The 17,395-nt window shown below is 47.4% G+C and overlaps 2 protein-coding genes across 2 annotated transcripts; one reads left to right on the top strand and one right to left on the bottom strand.

Annotated features, from left to right (window-relative positions):
* Positions 1-262: 262 nt before the first annotated feature.
* On the bottom strand, positions 263-1,510 carry FOXD1 (forkhead box D1). Its single transcript, XM_088536738.1, has one exon. The coding sequence runs from the start codon at positions 1,508-1,510 to the stop codon at positions 263-265; it is 1,248 nt and encodes a 415-aa protein (XP_088392864.1).
* Positions 1,511-9,245: 7,735 nt separating this feature from the next.
* On the top strand, positions 9,246-16,103 carry BTF3 (basic transcription factor 3). The gene is made up of 6 exons (XM_088536737.1): positions 9,246-9,378; positions 9,656-9,724; positions 12,433-12,546; positions 12,730-12,931; positions 15,409-15,465; positions 16,013-16,103. The coding sequence occupies exons 2-6, from the start codon at positions 9,656-9,658 to the stop codon at positions 16,057-16,059; spliced, it is 489 nt and encodes a 162-aa protein (XP_088392863.1). The 5' UTR covers positions 9,246-9,378; the 3' UTR covers positions 16,060-16,103.
* Positions 16,104-17,395: the final 1,292 nt, after the last annotated feature.

Raw genomic sequence — 17,395 nt, 5'->3', positions numbered from 1 at the left:
GGGTTTAGAGATGTTATTCACGCTTTTTGTTTTCCTTTTTTTTTTTTCTCTCTCTCTCTCTCTCTTTTCTTTCTGTCTTTTAGGAGACAGAGAGTGGCTCTCCGCTGTCAAGCCCGCCCGCCCCCGCCGCGCGCAGCCCCGGCTTCGCACAAGCCGCGGTGGCGACGGCCCGAGCGCGCGGCCCCGCCGCTCGCCGCCTCCGCGGCGCTCCGGAAGCCAAGGGGACAGCCCCGATCCTACCTTCGGCCTCACTCCGGAGCCCTTAACAGTTAGGGATGCGCGCAGGCAGGCCGGGCGCGGCGGGCAGCGCGGCCGCGGGGGGCAGGCGGCCGCCGCCGCTGCCCAGCGCTCGGGCCAGAGCCGGCGCCGCGACCGACTGCGCCGCGCAGCTGCCGCCCGCGCCGGGAGCGGCGCTGGCGCCGGGGCCGGCGGCAGCGCCGATGATGCTCTCGATGGAGAAAGGCGAGCGGGCGAGCGCCGCGCCGGGGCCGGGCTTGGCCGCGTGCAGCGAGGCCGCCAGCGCCGGGCCCAGCGGGTGCGCGTAGCCGAAGGGCGTCCGTGCCAGCTCGGCGGGCGGCAGCAAGGGGCCCGGCGCGGCGGCGGCGGCGGCGGGGGGCAGCGCGGCGCCCGGAGCGCTGCCGGTGGCGGCGGGGGGCTGCCGGCCCGGCGGGGAGTGGTGGTGGAAGGCGAAGAGGGCGGAGTGCGGGTGGTAGGGCTGGAGCTGGAGGCCGTAGCCGCAGCCGTAGGGTCCGTAGGCGAAGGGCGGCTGCTGCGGGGGCTGCGGCTGCGGCTGCGGCAGGAAGGCGGCGGGGTCCACGGCGCGCAGCAGCAGCTCGGGCGCCGGCAGCTGCTGCCGCTTGAAGCGCTTGCGGCGGCGCAGGAAGCTCCCGTTGTCGAACATGTCGGCGGACTCGGGGTCCAGCGTCCAGTAGTTGCCCTTGCCCGGGTTGCCCGGCTCGCGGGGGATCTTCACGAAGCAGTCGTTGAGCGAGAGGTTGTGGCGGATGCTGTTCTGCCAGGCGGGGAACTTCTCCCGGTAGTAGGGGAAACGGCCGCTGATGAACTCGCAGATCTCGCTCAGCGTCAGCCGCTTCTTGGGGCTCTGCAGGATGGCCATGGTGATGAGCGCGATATACGAGTAGGGCGGCTTCACGAGACTGTTTTTGCCGCCGCCGCCACCGCCGCCGCCCGCGCCGCCCGCCGCCGCCGCCGCTTTCTGCGGGCCGCCCCGCGAGGGGGGCCGCGAGCCGCCGGGCCCGTCCCCGCCGCCCGCCCCACCGCCGCTCACGGGGGACGGCGGCAGCAGCGGGTCGTCGTGCAGGTCGCCACCGTCCTCGTCGTCGTCTTCCTCCTCTTCCTCCTCGTCCTCGGCGTAGGAGCGGCGGCGGCGGCAGCGGCGCCGGGGCTGCGGCTCCTCGTCGTCCTCCTCATCGTCCTCCTCGCCCACCACGTCGATGTCGGTCTCCTCAGCAAGCGCCGACGCCTCGGACATCTCCGCGCTGAGGGTCATGGCGCGGCGGGGCAGCGCATGGGCGGCGGGCGGGCGGCCGGGCGGGCGCGCTGCCCTCCGCGCGGCTCCCGCGCCGCTCCACGCGCGGCCGCCCCGCTGCCGCCGCGGGCCCCAGCGCTGCCGCGAGCGCTCCCGCGGCGGCCGCCGCTTTGGATTTGTTTCGGGGTGGTTTTCCCTGCCTTTTTTTCTTTTCTTTCTTTTTTTTAATGGATTTCTCTCTCGTGCTAGCTCCTTTTCCCTGTCCTTCCCCCCCTCCTCTGCTTTTTGTTGTTGTTGTTTTTGTTGGTCTGTGGTTTTTGTTTGGGGTCTGGGTTTGGGGGGGAGGGGGCCGGGCGTTGCGCCGGAAAGCCGCTTTCCCCCCTTCTTTCTCCTCACCTCAGCCCCCAGACATTAATGGATGCGGGGCAGAGGGAGCGCGCCTAGTCCTGCAGGAGCAGAGGGCGGAGGGGGCGGGCGCTGGCGGGGCGGGCCCGGGGGCGGCTCGCGGAGAGCACGGAGCGGAGGCCGGCGCCGAGGCCCGCGGAGGGCAGCCCCCTCCCCGCCTTATAGCGGGAGGGCCTCACATGGCCCCGCGCCCCCCCGCGCAGCGCAGCCGCCACCAGGGGCTGTGCGGAACCGCCGCGTGCCCGGCGGGGTTTGCTGCGGAAAAGAGGGGAACCAGAGGTCCCTCCCCAGCCGAAACAACAACAAAAAAGTGCAAGTCAGCCTCAAAGTAGTGAAGCATCTTCCGCGGAGCGGCCAGGGGCGGGGGGGCTGGGAGATGCTGCGCGGCTTCCTGTGCTGGGGCGGCCGGGAAGCGGGCGCGGAGCTGGCGGCGGGTAGCGCGAGAGCGCCCGGCCTGGGCCCGAGCAGCGGCCTGGGCTCGGAGCCTCGCGAAAAGAAAGAACCTCCCCACACACACACTAAAAATCGTCCGGGGAAGGAGGGTGATGGGCTAACAAATTTCAGATGAAGGCTTCTCCGTGCAGGGTGGTTTAGACGGATTTCACCTCCCTCTCAGCCCCCGTCCAGTGTTTAATTCATTTAAGAATGGAATCATATATCTCTCTACATGTCAGCCCTCTCCAATAGCCGCCTCCAAAGCACACCGCTAATCCCAACGTCTGTTTGCGGGGCGATTGTGTTTTTAACGGGGAAGAAACAGCTCCTTCCATTAGGGGGAACACTAACAGAGGGTTAGTTTTATGTCTTTCTTATGCAAAAGGCAACTCTGCAGCGCCCTTTAAGATGCCCAATCTGCTCTGAGAGGGGCAGCGACCGCCTCGGGGACGCAGCACAACAGGCCGCTTCCTAATTAGGTGCCGTGGAGTCCCGGTTCAGGTGACACCCTCGGGGACAAGAGCAAAGCAGAGGTGTCCTTTATGCAAGGGCTCGCACGCCTGTGAGGAAAAATGTCTTGGACGTAACGGGAATCACCGTGTTACTAAAAAGAAGCGCCCTGAAAGTTCACAGTGGTCCTGATTCTGGTGAAATAGCCCCATCACTCGCATCCGTTTTGAACCGGAGCAGTAAAAAAAATGTGTCTTGCTCCTCTGAAAATCATCGTGACAAGAGTGCACTGCTGTTTAGCGTGCTCACTTCTCAAGCCACTGAAACACTTTATTGAAATGCATTTCCAATATACTGTACTAATCCAAAGCTTCAAGCCACCTCATTTCAAACCCAGTTCCATGGATTTACAACATAATCCTTTCCACTATTTCCAAATAATCCTATTTACATTTTGTTCACTACTAAGACGCCTGCAGGAGAATACCACAAAAAGTTACGAAAGCACGCGCACGCACACACAAAAGAAGAACAGAAACTTCAAACCCAGTAATTAAGAATCGAGGAATATTTTTCCTCATAGAAATATTGGTAAAGTTACTCGAGATTTACTAAATAACAGGAATTGAAGTGCCCTTAATTTCTGAATTACTTTTTAAGTCCTCTTTTAAAATCACAAAAAAAAAAGGAGAAAATGAGAGAAGGAGAGCAGGAGAGAAGAGAAGAGAAGAGAAGAGAAGAGAAGAGAAGAGAAGAGAAGAGAAGAGAAGAGAAGAGAAGAGAAGAGAAGAGAAGAGAAGAGAAGAGAAGAGAAGAGGAGAAAAGGAGGAAGGAAGGAAGGAAGGAAGGAAGGAAGGAAGGAAGGAAGGGAGGGAGGGAGGGAGGGAGGGAGGGAGAGAGGAGCCTCTCCTAGGACCCATGGTGGAGTTTAAAAACTTTGTGGACGAGCCGCTGGGCGAGGCCCAGGCCCTTGCGGAGCCGCAGCCCCAGTGCAGGGCTGCACATGGGGCCCCAGGGCCTCCCTGCACATGCCCGGGACGCTCGGGCCGCCCTGCAGATGAGGCCGATGTCCCGGCATATGGACGCGCCGCCCTCCCCGCAGAAGCGAGAGCGGGCTGCGGGACGGGGGCTGCGGAGCGTGGGCAGAGGAGCGTGTGTAGCGGATCACGGGTAGCGGAGCCGCGGGCTGCGCGCAACGGGGCGCGGGTAGCGGACCATGGGCAGCAGAGCGCGGCCCGGCCGCTCCGGGCGCAGCCTGCGCAGGTGCCGCCGCGGCGGGGAAGGCGCCGAGGGCCGCGGGCGGAGGCGCCGCTCGGCAGCGCCTCTGTGCGCGGCCGCGGGGCGCCCCCTGCGGGCGAGCGGCGCCCCCGGCCTCACGGGGCTGCGCGCGGGGCGGCAGAGACGGCCCTGCAGGAGGCCCGCGGCACGGGGTTCAGGACTGAGGCGCTTAGGGCCCGGGCACGGCCCGAGGAGCTTTGGTGCAGCCGCCCTGGGAGCCACCGAGCTCCGCTGCTCACCACCATAGCGACCGCTGCAGCGTGCACACGGTCCGGCGTGCACACTGTGGGGGCTTTGCGCTGCTCTTCCCTTGCTGGGTCACCGCGGTGGGGTTCTGGGGTAAGGCAGCGCTTCGCTTAAGCCTCCCGCGGAGGCTGAGGTTACTGGCACAGTTTGTGACCAGACCAAAAAGCGATGTGTTGGTGAGGGGCTGCAGCTGCCACCTGTCACCTCGTCCTCCAGAGCAGCATAAGATGACAACATTTTTTTTTCCTAATTTTAATTTCAAACTTTTGCTTCTGCTAAGACCATGTCTATCCCCAATACTAATAGGGGCGTCCTTATTTTCAAGCTGGAGCACTGACCAGCACAGCTGATACAGTAGCATACCAATCACGTGAATAAATCAGGTATGTCTAGGTTATATTTGACTGTGTATTTCTGCTGACCATTGAAATATTTTCAAGCATTCTCCACATAATCCCTGAATTCTTCCTTATAGGCAAGCACACCATTAAGCTATGGCAAATTACTAAGGAGATCCCGTATTTCATGGCTCAGATATTTCAGGTATTTGGTTGTGGAGGGATGCAAGTGAGCCCAGGAGTACAGAAGTGGCGAATATTAATGGGTGTGCTCTTCTTCTGCTCACAAGCCCTAGGGATCAGCAGTGCTCTGATCACAGATAAAGGACATTGAATTCCCATTTAAAGTTAAAGGGACAGCGGCTTCCTGTCAGGACTTGATCGGAATCAGCAGCTGGCTGCTGCTGAAGGAGGAGGGCCCTGGCCTCCTAGTCCCCATCCAGTCTCCTTCCTCTTGGCCACCTGCTCCCAGCGCCAAGCTGAAGCAGGAGACCCGTAAAGAGTGAGGTAAAACCCAGAATGAATCTCACCCTCACAGCTGCCAAGAGATTAGCAAGCCAAGCATGTGGAAGGCAGCATGTCGAGAACTACATATCCGAAAGGGATAAAAATGTAGTCCTGATTCATCCTGGGGTAAGGTTGCCATCGTTGGTTTGGACTATGCTGCTTTGGGGTTGCATGTGAACAGCTTGCCTGACATGTAGCAACCTGTCTTGCAAAGTGTTAAATCATTTATATGATAATGGTTTAAGTGACCAAGTGTTCTTGAGCTGTGGGGATAGGATATCTACAGGAATAATGTTTTTTTTTTTTGGTTGATTCTCAGAATTATACACATAAATACAAGCTAATATTTTATTTCACATGCAATCAGTAGGTAACATGGTGTTTTCTGACTTTCAGCTATCCTCTAGAAGAATCTTCAGCGTGACACGAGCCCATGAGAACAGTACAAAAGCTTTTCTGGGCAAGTCTTTGCCATTGACTAATGGCAATTTTTAAGTATTTGGAAAAGCCTGTTTGAACCACATTTGAACCTGAAGACAGGGCAATCTTCATGCAGCATTTCTCTGATTACCCTTGAGACTTCTTCTGCAGGGTGTTATAAACATAGAGAGACATCTCCATAGCTCATGAAAGGCTTCCGATTCCACTTGAAGCGCTGGCACTTTGGGTTCCCGAGTTTCAGAAATGCAAGTGTGCTGAAAAAAGGACATTGTTTCTTTGTAGAGGTGCTCTAAGTCTTTCCTAGACATTGAAGCCTATTATGAATTACTCCATTTTCTTATGACGCACCAGCATGTGTGAGTAAAATATTTTATAATATGAGATTAAAACAGCACTGTACTTAAGCTCCACCTTTCTAGGCTCCCATTCATTGCTTATATATTTAGTGTTTCCTCAATATTTAAGAATTCTTTAGTCATTCTTACACTACATTTTAGGAGATGGTCTCTTTTCTATTTATCTCTCTCAGCACTTTCACTTCTTGCTCTCAGAATGTTGTTACTTTCCACCATTAAAATACTAATGTTTATGCATTTTTTTTTCCAGATAACCCCACAACTTTTCCCAATGTCCCAGAGCATTGACATTAGGTGTGATAACTTTATTATTGTTGGTGTGACATATGCTTTTTTTCTCAAGTGCCAAACATGACATTCTTTTGAACAAGCATTTCCTGAAAAGGCTTTGAGTATCAGCTAGATCGCTTTCACTGCTTGAAAATACATTGAATATGTGCCCCTTTTGTTCACTGTCAAGCAGGACAGATATTACTCCACTTTAGCATGATCGTTTATGCGTATGACCTATGATTGTTTCCTGAATAGGTAACTAACTAAATACCCTTTGCTCCTTGTATTCTATTATCGCTTGTGTAGCCCTGACTGTATCCTTGAGGGGTTTTTACACTGGCACTTTGACAGCACCTTTGGCCATTCTTCAGTATTAATGTTTCACATAATTTAGGAGACACATTTTTTTTTGTTTCACAGGCAGCCAATCTAGCTGTAAGTTGTCAGATTGTTTTCTATCTCTATGCTTCTTTTGTGTAGCTAATGAGCTTTGCTGCAGGACTCTACATTCTTTGATGTCTTTGAGTTCCTCCTTTCCACTCCTTTTCTTTTCTTCTTTTTTTTTTTTTTTTTCAAAACAGATAAGATGCTCCCAGAGCTCATGCTAGCACAAGCACTGAAACAGAGGCATTAGATCCACTCCATTTCTCAACAGAAGTTCATCAGCTACAAGTAAGTCCAGGTTCAGGTTTATGTTTCTCATTATGCTACACCACAAAAAGGACTGAGGAAAAAGAGCCAATACTATTTTAGCATTCTAAAATACTTTTTCTCTGATGCAAAGTTTATTTCTTGAAGGTCTGCTGTTTGTTCCAGGAAATGTAACCTAATCTAACAGAATCTCTTGAACTGCAGTTCTTGAACTGCTTCAGTTGACTCTTGATACAACTCAGTGATGTGGTTTTCAGCATAATTTGTCTTTAAAATCTCACACGAGGGAATATGAGATCATACCTCCAGCCTAGTTAATCCTAGGCTGACAGCTGGGACTGCACTTTCTACAGCTTCTATCTTGGAATAATCTCTCTGTGATTCATTTTCACTTCAATATTCCAGCCTATTAAAACATTTTGCATGTTTGTAATCATCAATTGGCCTTGTAATTCTGAAGACTTTCTTATGTATTGATGGCAGATGTGATAAATCTGGAGCTGAAGTATTTATTGCTTTTACTTTCAATGACCTGCAGTGACTCAGTTTTTTTTTTTTTTTTTTTCTTCCATCTTGGCTCTGTTTCCTTTTGCTGCAGGTACACAGCCACTTCTATCTTTTAATAAATTAGCAAACTTTCTTTTCGGAATGAACTGTCTCTCCTCCTGAAGCCTTCCTCCCTGCCTCCGTATTTGGATTTAGTTTGTGCCTTCCCTCTGAAATGGATACTGCATTTGGTTATTCAGACAGAGGCATTTTTTTTTCCAAGAAAACGGTTTCACTGTCCATTTTTTCCCCAAATTTGCTGAACCAGATATCTGCAATTTTTCCCTCTTATAGTTGTTTCATTCCTCCCTGTAATTTTCAGCTGTCAGAAGTTTCAGTTCTGCTGAAACACATAGATTGCCCTTCAACAGCACCTTACCCTCCTGTGACCTTTTACAACCACTAGATGGAGATACTTTAGGCCTATCGTATATTCTCAGTAACTATAAAAGTCCATAGAAATGTCTATGACGAGCAACTCAATTACAAGTTAACATTTTTCTCTGAGGTAGTGAAGAGATCATAGCAAATCAAATATATAGGGGGAAAAAGAAAAGCCCTGGCCTTACTACCGTCTCCTTTATTAACACTGCAACCTTAGCTTATCCTCCTGTATTGATTAATATACTTAGTATGAAACTTTTATTTAATATGTTTTATAGCAACAAAACCAAGGGAACTCTCTGTTCGGGATATTCCAAGAGACAATTTCAAAGGCATGGAGAGCAGGACGAGTGAGGCAGGCCAGTAATGTTTCTGTTTCTGTTTCTGCAGGACTGCAGAGGCCCAGGGCTTCCCCTCGGCCAGTGCTGTTGAGCGTGGGCAGTGCTGTCCGGATCCGCAGGCTGCTGTTGGCTTCCGGAGCGGCTCCGCTGCGGAAGCTGCTGTCGAGCACTGCTGTCCCGGCCGGCACATGAGGAGGCTCCTCGTCCCCATGGTGAGATTGCCCCCCGCAGCCACCGTGTGCCACGTGTGCTCCCGGGGATCAGGGAATCAGTCTCCGCAGAGTGTGCAGCGTTAAATGCCCTAACGAACATTGGGAGGATTGAGCTTTTCAGCCATCTCTGCCCATCTGAGCACAGTATGAGCAAATGCCTTCAGAAATGCTCAGAATCGGGAATCAGTGTGAGCATGAGGAGAGTGCTGGAGCTGCGCGTTCAGTTCTCTCAGAACAAGATCCTGGTACTGCAAGAACAGATATATGTATATATGTGTATATATATATGTATATATGTATGTATAGGTATGAAATGTGCATGCTACAAGCTCAGTGGTGCAAGCTACTGCTGTAGGAAAGAAAAACCTTGAAGACAACCAACAACGGTGCAGAAGGCATGTGGTCAGCAACAGGCAGAAAGCACCTGATTGAGTGGAGCTGAACACAGAAGGGGATACAAAGCCAAAGCAAAGAAACTGAGGATGAGACCAAAAGGACAAATTTATAAATATGTATATATAATACAGATGAATATATATATGTAGTCAGGACTGGTTACACGCACACTTGAAAAGCAAAGCCTGAATTTTCACTGAGGTATCGAGAACCCTGCAAAGAGGCGTTTTAAGCCATGTCTTCGTGGTGCTGCCCGGCCGAATGACGGACAGGGCGAGGGCAGCACCAGGATCGAGGGGAGGAGACGCCGGGGAGCGGCGGGCGGGAAGGAGGGCGCCGCGGCAGGCGTTGTCCGCAGCGCGCGGCGCGGCCGTTGGGGATAACGGGAGGCGGCGGCAGGTGCCGAGGCCGGGGGGGGGGGAGGGCGCCCCCTGCCGGCGCGGCGGCCGCGGCACCCGGGGCCGTGCGCGCGCGCGTACGTGCTTGCGTCACGCGTCCGGCGCGCCGCTGCCCACCGCCCTCTCTTCCGGCCGCCATCTCGCTCGGCTACGCGTGCTGCGCTCTGCGCCGCGCCCCTGCCCGCGGCTCCTGCTCTCCTGCGCTCCAGCTGCGCCGCCGCCGCACGGGAAGGTGTGAGGGGGCGGCGGGAGGGCTCAGGTCGCGCCCGGGAACTGCGGGACCGCGAGCGGCGGCGGTTGGGGGGGGGGGCGGGCAGGAGGCCTGTTGCCTGAGGGAGCCGCGTCCCGGCGGAGCGAGCAGGGGCTGGCCCGTCCGCTTCCCTTCCGCCGCCACCCGCTCGGGTGCCCTTCTCGGGGGAGAGTGGCCGCGGCCCCCTCGCCGCAGCGGTGCGCCCGGCCGGGGCGCCGCGGCTTGCGCCGCCTCACGGCGCCTCTCGGTCTTTCCGCAGATGAAAGAAACAATCATGAACCAGGAAAAACTCGCCAAGCTGCAGGCCCAAGTGCGCATCGGCGGCAAGGTAGGAGACTACCGCGCTGCTCGCGGCCCTCCCTGCAGCCGTGCTCCGCGCCAGGCGGGTGGCTGCGGCCCTGAGGGCAGCCTGTGTGCGGAAGCCTGCCGGGATGTTCCCCTGCCACACTCTAGGACGGCCAGAGAGCCTGCCGGGACATTCCCTCACCACTTCAGGAGAAGCAGGAGCCATGACAGAACCTCCTGCCCTTTCTATGCACGTTTACTGCCTCTGTCCCTTTACATGCTATGTTAGCTGGTCTGTATACTCCTAAGTAGAGCTTACAGTGAGTTCATTTGAGTAGAGTTGTATTATAAAAGCATTGAGAGTTGTGTTCCAGACTCTAATCATTTATCCTTAAGGTACCTGTGGGTGTGTTTTGCTGTTCAGGGCAAGCTTGGAACTTCTCTTCTTGCTCCAATCTTACTTTTGTGGAATTGGAAGGCATGACATGTTTGGATGATCATTTTATTTTGTTGTGACACCCAGACTTATGTGTGTGATAATGCAGAAGTGGCAAGTATTGCAAATGTGGCTAGTCTTGTGCAGCTAAATGCTTAAATTTCAGTTTGAGGTTTTTACAGCAAGAACTTGCTTATAGGGATGAAATGAAGAGATACTTTTTAGAATGAAACTACTGAACATATTTTTTACTGATGGAGTTTCCAATAACTTTTGTCCATGAGTTGTGGGTTTTGCCTGTAGGTAAGAGACTTGGGCAGCCTTAAGTCAGGTGTTATGCCAATATGCAGGATATGGGGACTTGCTGAATAGAACACTGCAGCACCACATTATTGATTGCATGTGTGCTACCTGTGTTGCCTACAGAACTTTTTAACATTAGTCATTTGAAATTACATGAAACTCAGATTACCCCTTTTAAAAGCTGAAACTAAGCAAACTGCTCTCGTGAGCACTTACAGGTCTTCTAAAGACATTAAGTGAAGTTTAAAATATGCCGGCAATGCCATCATTCAGTTTTAAAAATAGTTCACAAAACTGTTTGAATGCTTGAGCTTGAGTTTTGTTGGGTTTGTAACTGGAAGTTGCTTCAAGGGTAGTGTTGCTCGGTCAGCTGAGGCAGGTGTTTTGCTTTGGGAATGGAGCAGGAGAAGGGAAAGATTCTCTTTATTGTGAGAAAAGACTAGTTTTCTTTTTGCTGAAAGATTTTCATGATGTTGCAGGGCTGTAGGCCTTGAGAATACACTATATACTTGTATAGAGTATTGTAATATTTTGTTATGTGAAACTTGAGGGTTTTTTTTGTAGGATATTGCTACAGCTAAATATCATGGTTTTCCTTCCAAATTTTTTAGAGGGAGCTTAGATGCCTCTGTGTGGATGGTGTTGAATTTGTAGCCTGTCTGTACCTGCTCTTCTTTAATACAGAGCTGTGTAAATAGCATGCCTCAGCATGATCAGCATAGGGTTTGCTTACTAGAGATGGAAACAGTAGCTATTAATTCCAATTAGATTCACATTATTTGAAGTATGATACTTGTTCTTAAACTAATGTAAAGTGGGTACATTGCAATTGACTTGCATTGTGATGAAATGGTATATTGCAGTTGACTTATGGAAAACACCTATGAAGTCCTCCTTTTTTTTTTTTTTTGTCCTGTAGTGTTTATCTGCCTCAGATCGTATGTAGCGCAGGCACTTAAGGGATTTTTCTAGTTTTAGTAGTATTGCTTGTGTGATCGCCTGATGGTAAAGGGAATGAACATCAAGCTCTCCTTTAGTCTTTTAATTAGGATTAAAGTCCTAATCTTGGAGTTGTGCTCATCCAAGTGCTAGTTTCACATAAATTTGTCTACTAACGTTTCTTCTTGTAATTGGACTGTGTTAGGGGTATTGAGGTCTGACTGGCTTTTTAATTTCTGTCAGTTCACTCAGGGTATTGTAGCCATTCAGAGTGTTGGGCATTAATGTTTGCTCGTTGCTAGCATGTAGCAGACCAGAAACTGAAGTACGTGAACTTAGATTAGCAGTGATAGTGTATCCGAAAGGAACTTAATAGTTCCTTAACTCGCTTCTGGTTGTTTTATGTCATGTTTTATGGAAGGCTTGTGATTGTGCAAGGAAATGGTGGTACTTTTTTGTAGATACAAATATCTTTTAATATAGGTCAACTATATCCTTGGAGAAATCTAGGGCTTTGTTTCTCCAGAGGAGCTTTCCCTTTGTGTATGTTTCTGTTTCTAAGCAGAGCTGGTCTAGAATACTACTTAGAAGTACCTTTAAAATATTGTTTTTGCAAAGCTTTTCAGAGGTATGTGTGTAAGTCCATTAGATGCAGGTTGTATTTGAAATAAAAATGCAGTGTTTAGATCTTACTTGTGTTTCTTGGTTTATGGTGTGTTGGTAACTTTGCAGTCTTTGCTCTCCTATATCAAAACTTGGCTAGAACAAGGAAGGACAAGCTTACATTTTCTTTCGAAGTGGAGTGCTGCAGGGTCCTGATGAGAATTCTGTGATGCATTTGTTCCTAAAATCTTCTGCTACTTCTAACAAAGAATCAGGCAAAGCTTTTCCAGTAGCAAGGGAAAGAGACTGCTGCCCTGCAATGGGAAGGGTGGAGTTGAATGTGCTGTGACACAGAAATGGAACTTTATTAACTTGATTTATAGATAACTATTGTTATGTGACCCTGTGAGTTAGAGTTTGTGAAGAACTAATTCATAGTTAATTTAAAACTTTTTTTCTCCCCTCCAAAGGGTACTGCTCGCAGAAAGAAGAAGGTTGTCCATAGAACTGCTACAGCAGATGACAAGAAGCTTCAGTTCTCTTTGAAGAAACTGGGAGTCAACAATATTTCTGGTATTGAAGAGGTAATTGCTTCTGAGGAGGGAAAAAAAGAAGATGCTTAATATAAAAACGTAAAATGTATCAAAATTTCCTGGCATTCAGGAAAATATTCCAACATCTTAAGCTTGTCTGTAAACTGCCAGTAAATCTTTGCGGGTTCAACTAGTTTATTGCTAAATTAAAATTTACATTTTTTTTTCTTGTAGGTGAATATGTTTACCAACCAAGGAACAGTCATTCACTTCAATAACCCTAAAGTTCAGGCTTCTCTGGCTGCTAATACTTTCACTATCACCGGCCATGCTGAGACAAAGCAGCTGACAGAAATGCTTCCTAGCATCTTAAATCAGCTCGGAGCTGACAGTCTGACCAGCCTGAGGAGATTGGCAGAAGCTCTACCCAAGCAACGTAAGTTGAACCTTAAATACATTTTATGATGGCAGCTGACATATGTAGCTTACTTGTATAGCTGCAGTTGGTCTAGGACTATGAAATTGTATCTGGACTTGTTTTCATGCCAATTAACATGTTGGTGTGGCTACCATAGTTTGATCTAATGTAGTTCTTTAATATTAGGTAGATCAGTTACTCTAGCGGAGCTAGATCTTTTAAAAAAAAAAAAAAAAGGAGCTTGTTTGTTTTGATAGCTTGAATGGAAGTAAGTGGAGTTGGGCTCTAGGTAGCAGCAAGGTAGTAGTGAGACTTAGCAGATGTGTAGATATTTCTTCCAGCACAGGGTTTTTTGATAGGCATGTGTGTTTTGATAGCCAACATGGAGTCTGTTAGGAAAGATGTGATAATAGCATTGTGTATAAAACTGTAGAGAACAAGCTTGCCATGAGCCTTAAGTGAGGTACACCAACTTCCGTGTCCTGGTCCCGTTCTCAATAAAAACTGCAGGAGGGAAAACTAGGGGAGGCCCTCGGGCATGGGATATTCGGAAAAGGTGCTGCTGCTACAAAGTGAGAATTGGGAGTGAAAATTGTACCGGCACTGAGTGCATTCTTCCTTCCCTACATGTAGTGTTTTCCTAATTTCTAGAGTCTATTCCCTGCAAGGCACTTAATATCCTAAACAGAACAAGTGGGAGAGGCTTATAAAGATGTTCACTTCGTGCTAGTAACTGGCTTGATGTTAGCACACCTTTTTGTGCTTTGTTGCCAGCAAAGATGTGCTTTTGTAGAAACTAGTTTTTATTCTTGATTTTCTCACTTTTTCTGAGAATACTTGGGGCCCGATTTTTCTTCTTATAATAGATTTGATCTCCGTTTCCATTCCTGAAATCTTATGATACTTGCTTCCAATCCATATCCCCCTCTTAAAAGAAATCCTGCCAGAATAGGACTCCTTTTAGGTAGGAGGTGGGTACAGGGCTTCTCTCCACATGGAATTCCCTTCTCTCTGTCCTGATGCTACCTGAATGACTTCCTTGTGGGCAGGAATAGGACAGAGAAAACTTGGGTTTAAAATGATTTCTTAAAATGGTAAGACTCCAGCTTTCTTTTAGTAACAAGGTAAGTATATCTAAGGCAAAATTGTATGGCTCGGTATTAAGGAAGCTTGCTTAAAGTGCTTGTCTGTTAAATAGCTGTCACTTTCCGCTTTGGATGGGTGGAGGTCAAACAGTTGCACAAAACTCCACAAAGCATTGTTTACTAAATTTGGAAGTCTGACATCAAAGAGTTAACTATGTGTGATGATAGCTTTTGCAAGTACTAAAATAGACCTAGTTTGGGCTGGTGGATGAGAGACAATACAGATGGTTTAGGATATTGGCTTCTAAGCCAATTAAAGCTTTTACTATTAAGTACATCCTGTGAATTTTATGGAGGAAATAACATTGTTCAGTTTTAAAGCTGTTACAGCTTTAATGTATCTAAGTGTGGAGTGCTACATTTTCTCCTCTTAAAAACCAGAGGAGAGGTTTTCAATGACCCTGCCCCAAGCTCTTTCAGGCTCAAGATTATGAACTAACGTATTTTAGTTCTTCAAAAGGCGGGGTACGCTGACTTGTAGAGATCTGGTGTGAATCCATTTCTAGCCTTGTGTTTTTGAAAATTGAGAAGGATTACTTTGGATAAACTGGGATAGTAGAGAGTTTGAGACAGCTCAGCCTAAGTAGTACAGCTAAAAATAGCAGTAAAAGTTGTGGCACTGGCACCTAAGACCCTGAGGTATCTCTTCTTAGCACTGTAGTGCAGCAGTTGCACAGATAATTCATTGATCTGCTAGAATGGGCATAATTGAGGCTAGTTAGTTCTAGCAAACATAATTGGGTTAGTTAAGTTACTGTGTCAGCAGAGCTGTGGACCAGGACATGTGATTGCCTCTTCCAGCTAAATGTAGAATTGCACATCCAGTTCCACGGACTTTGCCAGGGAAAACTATCCCCTTTAACTGCCTCTAGTTACCTGTATCTACCTGCAGCTTAACGATTACAGGTTGTTTTTTTCTTGAAAGTCTAGGCTTATAAGAAAAACTCATCTCTTGTTGATATTATAAAATAGACAGATGCTGAGAACCAGTGAGTAGTCAGTAAAACAAACTACTGTAAAAGGAAAGGATAAAACACAAGTCTTCACACTTGTAGCTAAAAATTTATTACCCTGCAAGTGACTCAACATGTAGTTGCAAGATGCTGACTACCATGCATAATCTCATTTCCCTGTTGGGCTGTCTTTGAGCATATACTTAGCAAGTTAACTTTTTTTTTTATGTTACTGATGACTCTAAATTGATACTAAGTGGAGAAATAATACAGAGCATTGTGATATAGCTCAGTCTGTTCCATCAAGTTTGCTTAAAAACAAAACCACCAAAAACCTTTGTAACCAAGATGTCTATGTTGAGCTTGAATGATACTTTGGAACTGCTTGCTGTTGCAGCTGTGGATGGAAAAGCACCACTTGCTACTGGTGAAGATGATGATGATGAAGTTCCAGGTAAGAACAGACATGAAACAGAGGAAAAAGTTGTGAATATTGCTGAAGGATGATGCTGTCGCAGATACAAGAATATTAAAACATTTCTATTGATAAATTATCCTGCCATTACTGATGTGGAAGTTTTACAGATTAGAGCATCTAGTACTGGCAGTTTTCAGATACCATGGAAGACTGGATGAATTATTCTGAGACAGCATTTTAGTCATAACTATTATTCCTATAAAGAGCTATTGCATAACAGTTACCTTAATGTTCAGCAAACAAGGATGTGAAGAAACTATTTTTTCCCTATACTAGCATTCTGTTGAGTGGTGAGAATAGTGAAACTAAAAATACGTAGAGTTGTGGTTTAAAATGAAGCACCTGCAGTTTCTTTCTTTAAGTAAAAATGAAACATGCAGTTCAGTCCGTATTTTATGAGATGAAAGCTTGCTTTTTTCTTTTGCTAACATCATAAGTGGTCTATACAAACAAACTTTGGAAGAAACAGTTGGCAAAGCAGAAGTTGATAAGGCTAATTTCACTTTTTTTTTTCTTTTTCTAGATCTTGTTGAAAACTTCGATGAGGCTTCAAAGAATGAGGCAAACTGAACTAAGTCTCACTTTCTGAATAAAGTTAAAACTTGAAAAAGCTACATGGAGCTGCTATTTTATATTGTGACTGCTTCTATTTGATTTTTTCTTACGTTCTGTTGTGATCACAAGATCTGTAATATTTGGAAACTCCTTGAACCTTGCAGCTCATTTTAGTTATTGCTTGTACACGATACTATTTTTGTGGCCTGGTTGAACTTAAACATACGCTTTCAAATAGGTCAGATTGCTAATAATCTCTGCCTAAATACATTTTTTTGAATACAAGCAAACCCCCATCTTCAGTGAACTTTGGCATACAATAAAAATATAAAACAAACTTTTCAGTGTGGCTTCTCAATAGAAAACTTTTTTTCAGTAAAGATTGACCTTAAATATTAAAAAATCTTAATCAGTCATCTCACTTTTCTGAAAAGTGTCTTTCTTTTGCTATATTAGGAAAAAAAATTATACATAATTGAGCTTTGTAGACTTAATGTGTAAACATCGGGAACTTACTGATTTACTAAGTCTCCTTGCGACTGAATTTGGGAAGTACACCTGCATCCTAGAATTAATTTATGGTGTTCTAATACATTGTAAAATATGCATATTGGAATAGAATTGTCTTTGACAGCAAGCTACTGTCATCTTGGAGGACTAGATATTAACATTAAATTTTGTGTTCAGGGAGAATTCAATAGGTATCAAAGATAAAACTAATGGGAGTAAAATAATGCTGTCTCATTACTTTATCTGAAAGAAAAATGATGGGATAGAAGTATAGGAAGAAAAAACGTTTAACAGAATTGATGATGCATCTAAGTCTATATTTAGCATCTTTAGGTGTATTAACTATTATATATGATTGATCAGGAATATTTTTTTTTTCTATTAAAGCTGTTCCTGAGAAGGAGGGATTTTTTATTTTTTATTTTTTTCTGGGAAAGAAGTCTCTAATTTTCATTCTGATCTTTGCATAGACGAAGTTCCTGTCTTGAGAACAAAACTTTAGATCTGGGAGTCTTTGCTGTTAATAATAGATCAGATTACTAACACAATCAAAACAGAGCATGCTAGGCTGGTAGTAGAGTCCTGTTCTAAGGTTTTCTTTTTGGAACAAAGACTTTAGAAAGTGGAAGTTCATTCTCTTCTAGATAGGATGAAATTCAGGGTGAAGCTTGGGAAACTCTTGTAACATAAAGCTTCTCATTACATCAGGAAAGGGTGGGTCTGTGTTTGACTGGCTCAACATGTCTGTCATGATGAAAATGTTTGTTGCTTTTGGGAAAGGCTAAAGACTGGAGGAACTTGTTTGAGCTGCTTAGCTCCTGCAGTTGAAGGCAAGGCAGTA

The sequence above is a fragment of the Tinamus guttatus genome, unplaced genomic scaffold (genome assembly GCF_059628265.1).
Source record: "Tinamus guttatus ecotype Peru unplaced genomic scaffold, ASM5962826v1 Tinamus_guttatus_pri_ptg000705l, whole genome shotgun sequence".
In the NCBI taxonomy this organism is placed as follows: domain Eukaryota; kingdom Metazoa; phylum Chordata; class Aves; order Tinamiformes; family Tinamidae; genus Tinamus; species Tinamus guttatus.
Note: the sequence above shows the minus strand (reverse complement) of the source record. Positions and strands in the feature narration are given on the sequence as shown.

Coding starts and splice junctions, on each gene's coding strand:
- FOXD1 (XM_088536738.1), bottom strand. CDS start 1,510: ATGACCCTCAGCGCGGAGATGTCCGAGGCGTCGGCGCTTGCTGAGGAG.
- BTF3 (XM_088536737.1), top strand. CDS start 9,656: ATGAAAGAAACAATCATGAACCAGGAAAAACTCGCCAAGCTGCAGGCC. Junction 9,725..12,432: donor AAGTGCGCATCGGCGGCAAG/GTAGGAGACTAC, acceptor TCCCCTCCAAAG/GGTACTGCTCGCAGAAAGAA. Junction 12,932..15,408: donor AGAAGCTCTACCCAAGCAAC/GTAAGTTGAACC, acceptor TTGCTGTTGCAG/CTGTGGATGGAAAAGCACCA.